The 12,549-nt window shown below is 40.9% G+C and overlaps 1 protein-coding gene across 1 annotated transcript in view; it reads left to right on the forward strand.

Annotated features, from left to right (window-relative positions):
- The window catches only part of LOC132827749 (cytoplasmic phosphatidylinositol transfer protein 1-like), a 285,683-nt gene that overhangs the window by 191,562 nt on the left and 81,572 nt on the right, over positions 1-12,549 (forward strand). The window contains exon 4 of the mRNA XM_060844442.1: positions 10,802-10,809. Within this exon, the coding sequence (XP_060700425.1) occupies positions 10,802-10,809 (8 nt within the window). The remainder of the gene's footprint in view (positions 1-10,801; positions 10,810-12,549) is intronic.

A 12,549-nucleotide genomic window follows, 5' to 3' on the forward strand; every position in this document is an offset into this window, starting at 1 on the left:
GAGGAGACAAATGATGGGCTGCACATGTCCCACCTTGATGCTTTTTACCCGAGTGTGGGCTGTTTTCCTCATAGAATGAGAGAGAGGTTGGTATTACCAGAGATGAAAGTGGGTGGCACAGTTATTATTGTTGGTGCAGGTGGATAAGTGTCTCGTGCACCTGAGTAGATAGCACGGGGGCATGGAGGGTCAATGCTGTCAGGGGTTGGTGTGGGTGAGAGCCAACAGGGAGGATGTTCCAGCCATTAATTAAAACGATAGAGCATGAGATTTGTTGGAAGCTAGATTCATTAGCAGAGATAAAATGAATGCTAGGCATTGGAGAGAAGGTGGTGGAACTTTCCCTGGCAAAGTGGAAAAGGGCAATGACTTTTTTTTTCCGATAATGCTGTACACTCCCCAGGTGACAACCTCAGACCCAGGCTAGCATAGCCTGCTGATATAGCCACAAGCAGGGCACTGATTTCCCCCTGTCTGCCATCTTCAAGGCAAACGTCAGCAAACATGCAGGATAGCTCCAGGCTGACAATGCCTGATAGTGCGTACAATGGATTTTTCAAAGACGTCAATGAATTCCAGACATGGTTTGGAGATGCCGGTGTTGGACTGGGGTGGACAAAGTTAAAAATCACACAACACCAGGTTATAGTCCAATTGGTTTAATTGAAGCACTAGCTTTTGGAGCGCTGCTCATTCATCAGCTGGTTGTCGGGTGGATAACCACTTGATGAAGGAGAGGCGCGCCAAAAGCTAGAGCTTCCAATTAAACCTGTTGGACTATAACCTGGTGTTGTGTGATTTTTAAATGCATTCCAGGATATCCACAGAGTGGTGAGTTGTTCCAGGCATGGTACATGGTGATATAGGTAGGCATGCAGACACAAAAGATGCCGTAGGGGCATAGTAGGTAATTAATGAGGCATGTTTTATCGAGTATTGTAAGAGAACTTGCTAGGCCTTACGGCGACAAACCCTTTAAAAATCTCAACACAATTGGAACTTAGCCTATACAATGTAAGATTCAGACCAATATGTATAGTTGCTCCCCTCTTTAGCCTCTTGATTATTTGGCAGTTTTGCAATGTCACTAATATCTTCTACAAAGAAGATTGTTCCTCTGCCATTTCCTGGTTCCCCATTATTATTTTCACAGTCTCATCTCTTTGAGACATACAAGATGCTAGGGGAACTTGGCAGGGTAAATGCTGAGAAAATATTTCCCCTCATGGAGGAATTTAGATCCTGGGGCACAGTTTAAGAACAAATGGATCTCCTATTTAAGACTGAGATGAGAAGGAATTTCTTTCTTCATTAGTCTTTGGAATTCACTTCCTTCGAGATCAGGTTATTGATGGCTGAGTTACAGATTTTTAAACAACAAGGAAGTTGTCCGTTAATGGGAGAGGGGGGTTGCGGCATGAAGGAAACTGAAATGGAACCCACACTCAGATCGGTCACGATCTTCTTGAATAACAGGGTTTGGGGCTGAATGTTACACTTAGAGTCATAGAGTTATACAGCACGGAAACAGACCCTTCAGTCCAACCAATCCATGCCAAACACAATCCCAAACTAAACTAGTTCCATTGCCTGCTCCTGGTCCATATCCCTCCAAACCTTTGCTATTCATTCATCTTTACATTACCTGTCTTCATTCTTCGAATCTAATAGGATCACTTCACAGTTCTCTGAATTAAACCTCATCTGTTACGTGGTTATGTATTCTACCAATCTATGTACTCTTGAAGTTTAGCACGACAATGAACAAAAAGGGGACATGAGGTAGTATTGGCTGAGAAGATTAGAGTGAATTCAAAGAAGTTCTTTTAAGTATATTGAAGGATAAAGAATGTCTAGAGAGAGTATACGGCCCCTCAAGCACCAAAGTGGACATGTATGCATGGAACTGCAGGAGATGGTTGAGGTTCACAATGAATATTTCTCCTCTGTGTTTACCGTGGAGAAAGACATGAAGATTTGGGAACTTGGGGAAGTTGGTGGTGATATCTTGAAGACAATCCATATCACAGTAGAGGAGGTGTTGGACGTATTAGAATGTATGATGGGGTGTAAATTTCCTGGTCCTGACCAGATAATTCCAAAGACACTGCAAGAGGATAGAGAAGAAATTACAGGGGCCCTAGCTGATATTTCTGCGTCATTGTTAGCCACGGGTGAGGTCCCGGTAGACTGGAGGGTTGCAAATGGTGTGCCCTTATTCAAGAAGGGCTGCAAAGAAAAACCTAGGAACTGTGGACGAGTAAACCTAACATCTGTAATAAGTAAGATACTTGAGAAGATTCTGAGAAATAAGATATACATGCATTTGGAATGATGGCGTTTGATTAGGAGCAGTCAGCATGGTTTTGTGTGTGGGAGATCACGCCTCACAAATTTGTTAGACTTCTTGGCTGAAGTGACCAGGAAGGTTGATGAAGGCAGGACGGGGGACATAGTCGATATGGATTTCAGTAGGGCCTTTGATAAGGTTCCGTATGGTTCCATATGGTTGGCTATTCTGGACGGTTAGATTGCATGGAATCCAAGGGGATAGACAATTTGCTTGATGGTGGGAAGCAGAGGGTAATAGTGGAAGAATAGTCAGACTGGAGGTCTGTGACTAGTGGACTGCCTCAGGGGTTGGTGCTGGGCCCATTACTGTTTGTTATCTATATCAATGACTTGGATGAGAATGTACAAGGCATGATGAGTAAGTTTGCAGATAACACTAAAATAGGTGGTATCATGGACAGTGAAGAAGGTTATGAGAAATTGCAGCTGGACCTTGATCAGCTGGGGAAGTGGGCCAAGAAATGGCAAATAGAGTTTAATATAGATAACTGTGAGGTCTTGCATTTTGGAAGTCAAGGTAGAAGTTTCGTGGAGAAACATGAAAAGCGAGCCATGCTGTGTTGTTTATAGACTGCCAAGCTTGGCCTCTCATACAAAGGTACAGAGTCCCTGATCAGAGAATCTGACTTCAGGAAGGGGTTTGCTGCTGAGTGGCATCCCCTCGCCCTTACTGGAGATTCCTATTCTCCCCTTCAGTGTGCAGGCAAGACACTTGACATCGCCACAAGATCCAAACCAAATCTTGAGGCATTTCTATGAAAATTTTTCTTTATGTCCGGTTTTGTGCACAGGTGGCTCTCTGTTATGCCAGAACTAAGATTGTGAATTTTTAAGCATGGACCTGCTCCCCACGAGTCAATGACATATCACTGTGTAAGTTATCATTTTGTTATTGCAACTGTGTGCACTAAATTTAAAATTTTCAACTATTGGAGCATAGGAGCATTTTGAAATTCATTGTTAATGGTTAACCTCAGAGACAATGTCAATTTGAACAAGGCACTGGAGGGCTGACATCGAATCATTTTGGATTATCAGGGTACTTTTGAGATGGTATGGATGAAATGCAGCACCTTTCCAAAGACACTGGGAGTTCAGGCTACAGATGTTCAACATGCCATGAACACATTCAGAAAATAATCAAGAAGACTAATGGAATGCTTGCCTTTTTACCTTGAGGGCTGGAGTACAAGGATGCAGAAGTGATGCTCAAGTTATTGAGAACCCTGTTCAGATCCCACTTGGAATTCTGTGAGCAGATCTGGGCACCCCACCTTAGGAAGGATATGTTGGCCTTGGAGGGATTATAACATAAGTTTAAAAGAATGATACCTGGACTTTTGGGATTATTGTACAGCACTAATAATGAGGCGAAATTATAAAAATTAGGCTTGTTTTCTATAGAATTTAGAAGGTTAAGGGATGATCTAATGGAAGTCTTCAAGAAATTAAAGGAAAAGACAGGATATGTAAAATAAAATATTTCTACTGGTTGGAGATTCTAGAACTCAGGGCATAGTCTAAAAATTAGGGTCTTAGCATTCAGGGGAGATATTACCAAAGGGTGAAAGATTTGGAACTCTGTTCCACAAATGGCAGTGGGTGCTAGATCAGTTATTAATTATAAATCTGAGATTTTTTTGTGCAGCGATGTATTAATGGATATGGCCCGAAGGTAGGCATATGGAGTGAGACCACGGATAGACTATGGTCTTACTGAATGGTGGAACAGGCTTTGGAGCCTAAATGGCTATTCCTGTTCCTATGTTCCAATCCCTAGAATGTAACCTAGTCTTCCAAGGAGATATGGGGAAGAAAAAGAATAAATGAAACAAATTAATTTTTAAAATGAAAAAAAAACTGGAGTGGATCCGAATTAAAATTTAGGCATCAACCCAAGGCACAGAAAGTGCAGAGACTAATGACCGAAACAACTGGGCATGCCGAACAGGCTGAAAAGCCTTTTTCATTCAATTCTTATCTCTTGACCTGACACCTGCTGCTTGTTGTGGCAATCAATACATCACAGCTTGCTATAAAATGTAGATGGGCTCAAAATTATTCCTTTGTTTTCAGAAATACATCTTACATAAACCGAGCAATATCTGTCTAAATGTAATTGACATGCAAATAATTGCAGAAATAGAGAACACTTCTTACTGAGCTAACAGAACAGATTATAGCAGTTACTAAGCTACTGTTTCCAAGTGTCACTACTAATACCAAATGCAGATTTTATTTAAAATTACATCCCTTTCATTCTTTGATATAATGCTACACTTCATGGACCATTTATTAATGATGCAAATCTGAGAAGATTTATATCTCAAAATTGTTTCATTAGCTTTACCTCAGAATATAAAGTATCACATCTTAATCAATTTTCATTGATCTTACTCTTGGACGTTCTTAGAAACTATTGGACATTTCAAAATGCAGCTTATTCTCTTACTTTAATTTGAAGCAAAAGGATTTTAAATCATGGCTTGCAGCACAACAGTATTCTGTAGTTAGCGTGGGAAGTCATAGAGTCATAGAGATGAAACAGACCCTTCAGTCCAACCTGTCCGTGCCGACCAGATATCCTAATCTAATCTCGTCCCATTTGCCAACACTTGGCCCATATCCCTCTAAACCCTTTCTATTCATATACCCATTCAGCTGCCTTTTAAATGCTATAATTATACAACCTCCCCAACTTCCTCTGGCGGTTCATTCCATACATGGACCACCCTCTGTGTGAAAAAGTTGCCCCTTAGGTCCCTTTCATATCTTTCCCCTCTCATCCTAAACCTATGCCCTTTAGTTTTGGACTCCCCCACCCTAGGGAAAAGACTTTATCTGTTTGTCCTATCCATGTCCCTGATGATCTTATAAATTTCTTTAAAGTCTGGTTGAAGATTTGTAGCTCGGGTGTCCGTTGTTGTGGTTCTGTTCGCCGAGCTGGAAGTATTTGCTGCAAACGTTTCGTTCCCTGGTTAGGGAACATCATCAGTGCTATTGGAGCCTCCTGTGAAGCGCTGCTTTGATGTTTCTTCCGGTATTTATAGTGGTTTGTTCTTGCCGCTTCCGGGTGTCAGTTTCAGCTGTAGTAGTTTGTATGTGGGGTCCAGGTCGATGTGTCTGTTGATGGATGTTCTTGGATGCCTAAGAGATAGACCACGGAACGAGGACATACCACAACCAAAAGGACTAGCCACACTACCATACGTCAGGAGCGTCTCAGAACTGACAGCCAGACTACTGCGACCCTTAGGACTCATAACAACACACAAGCCAACTTCCACACTCAGACAACAACTCACTAGAACAAAGGACCCAATAGCCAGCACGAGCCAAACTAACGTAGTTTACAAAATACCATGCAAGGACTGCACAAAACACTATATAGGACAAACAGGAAGACAGCTAACAATCCGCATCCATGAACATCAGCTAGCCACAAAACGACACGACCAGCTATCCCTAGTAGCCATACACTCAGACAACCAGGAACATGAATTTGACTGGGAAAACACTACCATCATAGGACAAGCCAGACAGAGAACAGCCAGGGAATTCCTAGAGGCATGGCATTCATCCACAAACTCCATTAACAGACACATGGACCTGGACCCCATATACAAACCACTACAGCTGAAACTGACACCCGGAAGCGGCAAGAACATCCATCAACAGACACATCGACCTGGACCCCACATACAAACTACTACAGCTGAAACTGACACCCGGAAGCAGCAAGAACAAACCACTATAAATACCGGAAGAAACATCAAAGCAGCGCTTCACAGGAGGCTCCAATAGCACTGATGATGTTCCCTAACCAGGGAACAAAACGTTTGCAGCAAATACTTCCAGCTCGGCGAACAGAACCACAACAAATTTCTTTAAGGTCACCCCTCAGCCTCTGATGATCCAGGGAAAACAGCCCTAGCCTATTCAGCCTCTCCCTACAGCTCAAATCCTCCAACCCTGGCAACATCTTTGTAAATCTTTTCTGAACCCTTTCAAGTTTCACAACATCCTTCCAATAGGAAGGAGGCCAGAATTGCATGCAATATTCCAACAGTGGCCTCACCAATGTTGTACAATCGCAACATGACCTTCCAATTCCTGTCCTCAATGCTCTGACCAATAAAGGAAAGCATACCAAATGCCTTCTTCATTATCCTATCTACCTGCGACTCTGCTTTCAAGAAACTATGAACCTGCATTCCAAGGTCTCTTTTTTGAACAACACTCCCCAGGACCTTACCATTAAGAGTGTAAGTCCTACTTTGATTTGCTTTTCCAAAATGCAGTACCTCATATTTATCTAAATTAACTCCATCTGCTACTCTCAGCCCATTGGCCCATCTGATCAAGATCTTGTTGTACTGTGAGGTAACCTTCTTTGCTGTCCACTGCACCTCCAATTTTGAGCATTGTATGAAATAACCCAATGTAGATTTGCACACAAGGCTCGGTCATAAACAATGTTAATATTTAAACAAATCCTCTATCCCTCTACTCTTAACTTTACTTAATTTTTGAGTCAATTTTTTTGAAGATAATTTAACTATTTACTGCAAGACACCCCACACCCCCACCAAATATTTGTTCTTCTTTTCCTGGATAATACACATTTTTGTTGGTGAGGAAGAAGATAATTTGCCATCAGCAATCCTGTAGCACTTTAATATAGTCAAGATTCAACTTTGGATAGCGTTTCTAATTATCTTCAGTGACTTAAACAGGGAATTCACTGTGCCAGCAATGACAAACACATTCTCCTAAAACACAGTGGTACAACACACATGTTTGGTAATGCTGTCCTTGAATTGATTTTTTTTTAAACCCAAAGGATTATTAAACTTAGTGATCTCGGACTAAGCTCCACTGTCTGCAACTGGATCCTCTGTTTCCTGACCCACAGGCCACAATCAGTGAAGATTGGGGACAATATTTCATCCTCACTAACACTCAACACTGGAGCCCCCCAGTGATGCATACTCAGCTCCCTACTGTACTCACTGTATACTGCGTCGCCAAATACCAGACTAATACCATTTACAAGTTTGCTGATGACACTACCATAGTCGGTCGAATCTCAGATGGAGACAAAAAAGACTACAGATGGGAGGTGGAAGACTTGGAAAAACGGTGCACTGAGAACAACCTAGCTCTCAATGCCAGCAAAACCAAGGAACTCATTATTAACTTTCAATGGGATGTTACTCATGACCCCACCCACCCCCCTTACACATTTACAGCACAGAGTTGGAACAACTGGAGACTGTCAAGCTCCTGGGAGTGGTCATCCACAACAAGCTTTCTTGGACTCTTCATGTGGACGCATGGTCACAAAGGCCCAACAACCTCTCTTCTTCCTCAGGCATGTAAGGAAATTTGGCATGACGGTGAATACCTTTGCCAACTTTTATAGGTGCATTCTGTCTGGATGTATCACTAGGTAAAAACAATGACTGCAAATGCTGGAAACCAGATTCTGGATTAGTGGTGCTGGAAGAGCACAGCAGTTCAGGCAGCATCCCAGGAGCAGTATCTCTCCACCCTTCAGGCTCTCTGCCTTTATTCCTGATGAAGGGCTTTTGCCCGAAACATCGATTTTACTGCTCTTTGGATGCTGCCTGAACTGCTGTGCTCTTCCATCACCACGAATCCTAGATGTATTACTATCTGGTATGACAACTGTACCATTCAAGATCGTAGACGGTTACAGGAGAGTGGTGAACTCGGCCTGGACAATCACAAAGGCCAACCTCCCATCTATAGAATCCATCTACCAGGCCTGCTGACAAGGAAAGGCCACCGGCATTCTCAAAGATCCATCCCATCCTAGCAATGCTTTTCTACAACTCTACCATTGGGGAGAAGGTTTGGAAGCCTGAGCACATGCATCAGCCGGTTTTCTACCCTACTGTTGTTAGAATACAGAATGGACTCTCAAACTCTTAGCATTCGCCTGTACCTGTGTTTTTGTTTTTGCGGCTGTTTACTTATTATTTACTCATCTATGCTACTTAACTCTGTGATCTGCTGTATTGCTCGCAAGACAAAACTTTTCACTGAGCCTTGGTACACATGACAATTCAATTCAATTCAGTTCCAGATTTGTGTAACTAAGATAGAACTTCGATGTACATGAATTGTCACATTAGTTTCCTTGAAGCAGTTATTTCATGATCCCTGGGTATTTTGTACATTTTCTTCATCTCAGCATCTGCCTGCTTTTATGTGTGTAATTTGTTCTGCGACTCTCCGACATTTAGTTTTAATTCTTTCTGTTATTTGTTTGCAGCTCATTCAAATATGCCTTGTCATTTGGTAGGTTTGTAACTAATGTTGCATGCTGAGTATTGCAAATTAAATTGTGCCAATTAATTAACATGGTTGACTCTGTTCTGAGAGGCATTATTTTACTAGTTTCTCATTTCTTCATAGTGACAGCATTTGACAACCAAAATTCTTCAATGAAGAAGGAATTAAAAGGGGGAAAGAAGATCAAGAATGATTTCTTCTTTTGGGAAGGAGGCAACAAAATACTGCACAGATTACACTTGGTAAAGCAGATTCTAGGAAGGCTGTAATTAGAATTGATAGAAGGAACCAGGCAAAGTGTTGAGCAGATGAAAAAACCACAATATTGTACCTAAACATTGGGAGGTGAATAGAGTTATAGTTGAAGGGGGGAAGAAATAGGGCATCACTCATGCTCTTAACTTCATATAAAGGAAGAGAAGTGACTGCAGAATAAAAATATATTTGACCTTCATTTGCCCATCTAAATTCCTTGTGATGTAAAAAATGTGTACAGATATCTGGACTCCAGCTCAGCTGGAGGAAAGCAGATGAAACATCTTGTAGCACAAATCTATACAAGTCAACACCTTTCAAGTTTGGAATTTCAGTTGGTGGTGTTCAAGATGAAGAATGCCAGTGAATGTTAAAATGTAATCTGCACTGCAACTGCAGAAGGTTTCAATAAAGCAGGGTTCAGACATTGCTGATGAAGGGCTTATGCTCAAAACGTCAACACTCCTGCTCCTCGGTTGCTGCCTGACCTGCTGCGCTTCTCCAGCACCACACTTTTTGACTCTGATCTCCAGCATCTGCAGTCCTCACTTTCTCCCTCAGACTCAATAATTCAATGATGACTCATGAGTACTTTCAAATAACAACTTATCTGTAATTGGATGGAAGTATCATACTTTACATTGAAGCAATATCCTATCTTTAAATATATTACTGTAGGCAGAATATAGAAATAGCAAGCGCAGACGAAGTAATATCAGATGACATACTAAGACAATGATTATTATTTGTCTTATGTACTGTTGGCCTAAGGAGATCTGCAGGTAACATTCTCTCCAGTGTTGTGATCAGCACTAACTAATTAAACAAAAGTAAGTTTAAAATACTACCTGAAAGTAAAAAAAACAAGTAATTTTATTATGTCACAAGAAGTAGCTTATTCATTCAAGTCGAGCCAGCCTAATATTTAATCATCCCTTATGTTTCTTCGTTTGAAAGCTGTAACGTGAAAACAAAGACATATTCACTCTTTTGAAAGATACTCAACCATAATAAATGGCTGGATTACTTCAAAATTCAGTTAGCATTTTTATTACAGTTACTTATTGGTCCTTGGAGTATTTCATTGGATTTCAGATGTATAATAATTGACACTATTGACATCACTATTCCTAATATAACTTGTCTATTTCTACAATTCTGAGACCTGATGGAGTGTTTTTATTGAAATTTAAGTTTAATGGAGGCAGCACTCTTGAAGACCTCAGCAATGGGGATCCTTAATCTGACTTTATCAAAGTACAACTAGACTTGGAGGTAGATTAGTTCAAGGCAGTTTTAACGCATTTAGCCATGGAGATTTCTGTAGCAGATTAGTGAACCTCTCAATTTCAGTCATGTTGTTGCAAGTGTAGCAATCTGCAGGAGGATGATCTCTAGGCTCTCTGATGCATTAACTGGCTGACAGTTTGTAACAATGTCAACAGAGGCCTGAAATTAGGCTGTTAGTTTCCTTTTTTTAACCATACCTGGTGGATGATCTAGGGAAAAAAGGATTTGTGCTTTCACATAAAATAAGATCCGAAGTTGAATTAAAAGGTCTGAATCACTTTATGAAATTACCATGTTGATGTGATGACCAACATGTTTGATCATGACTTTAGGAGAAATTAGTAACCAATCAGAAATCATATACACATGGCAGTCTTCATAGAATCCCTACAATGTACAAGGTTTTAATATTGTCCTAAGGACAACAATCTGGTTGTACTGCCTGTGGTTTGTAATATTTAGTTTTCATACTGTTAAATGTACTTAAAATGTTCATTGTGAATAATAAATCCAAGCGACCTTTATTTACTGTGTCTTTATCTTTCTCTTTATGTGCTCTTTTATTGATGGGGACATGATACAGAATACACAGTAAGTACCCAAAGCATTATTATATTATTGGTTGGTGGCTGAATTGTAAAATACTTAACTAAATACTTAAAATTGGTAGAGGAGCCCTTTATGTATTCAGTTTGTTATTTCACACTGAATCCAATTTTGACTTTTTTTGAGGGGGATAGTTTTCTGTATTGTTAACATTTCATCAGGTTTAGTCAGTGTGCTCTGTTTATACCAAAGCAAGAACTTTAATTGTATATTACTTTTCCATTTTTCTATATTTTGTAGGCTCAAAATAAATAGTTGGGCTCCTCTGTTTGATGAGTTAGGAAAGAGTCATCGACTGGATTGCTATCTCGAACCATACAGACCAAATATACCATAAGTTGATTCCTAGGCTCAGTTTTCCCATGGGAAGTGAGAATTAGGAGTCGAGATTGAACAATATTTGGGAAAATATTAGAGTCTATGATAAAGGATATAATAACAGAGCATTTGGAAACACATAATATAAATGAGCAGAATCAGCGTGGCTTGACAAAGGAGAAGTCATGCTTGACAAATCTATTACAGTTCTGCAAACAGGGTAGACAAAGGGGAGCCAGTAGATTTTAGATTAGATTAGATTCCCTACAGTATGGAAACAGGTCATTTGGCCCAACAATTCCACACCAAACGTCTGAAGAATACTGCCCAAACCCATTTCCATCTAACTAATGTACCCAATAGTATGGGCAATTTAGCATGGCCAATTCACTAACCTGCAAATTTTTGGAGTGTGGGAGGAAACCAGAGCACTCAGAGGAAACCCACACAGACACAGGGAGAATGTGCAAACTCCACACAAACAGTCGCCCGAGGCTGGAATCGAACCCAAGGCCCTGCTGCTGTGACGCAGCAGCACTAACCACTGTGCCACCATGCCGTATAATATATTTGAATGTTTAAAACACTGTTGATAAGGCGAATGAATAAGTTAGAGCCCATGGAGTTGGGGGTACTGTATGAGCATGAATAGAGGATGAACTAACAATGGAAGACAGCGAGTTAGAACAAATGGGACACTTTCAGGATAGCAACATGTCACTAGTGGAGTGCCACAGGGATCAGAGCTAGACCACAATTATTTACATTATATATTGATGACTTGGAATGTCAGTAGTAAATGTACTGTTGCCAAAAACAAGTGAAAAGGCCAATAGTGAGGATGACACAAAAAGTTTACAGAGGATTTAGACAGGCTAAGTGAATGGGCAAAACCTTGGCAGATGGAATATAATGCGAGAAATGTGAGGTTATGCACTTTGGTGGAAAGAGTAGAAAGCTGTATATTATTTAAATGGAGAAGGACTGCAGAAAGGAGGAGTTTGGGAGTCTTAATGCATGAGTCACAAAGAGTTAACATCCAGGTTCAGTGGGTAATATGGAAGGCAAAAGGAGTGTTGGCCTTTATTTCAAAGGGACTGCAGTATAAAAATAAAAAGGTCTTGCTAAAACTGTACAAAGTACACAGCTGCAACATAATGACTGGTTTTTAGTCCCCTTATTTAAGAAAAGATGGCAGCACTGTGGCTCAGTGATTGTGCTGCTCCTCATGTCACCAGGGTCCTGGGTTCATTTCCACTTCGGTGCCTGTCTGTGTAGAGTTTGCATGTTGTCCTCGTGTCTGTGTGGGTTTCCTCCAGGTGCTCTGGTTTCCTCCCACAGTGCAAAGATGTGCTGCTTAGGTGGATCGGCCATGGGAAATGCAGGGTTACAGAGATTGGGGACGGT

This window comes from Hemiscyllium ocellatum, chromosome 25 (assembly GCF_020745735.1).
Source record: "Hemiscyllium ocellatum isolate sHemOce1 chromosome 25, sHemOce1.pat.X.cur, whole genome shotgun sequence".
In the NCBI taxonomy this organism is placed as follows: domain Eukaryota; kingdom Metazoa; phylum Chordata; class Chondrichthyes; order Orectolobiformes; family Hemiscylliidae; genus Hemiscyllium; species Hemiscyllium ocellatum.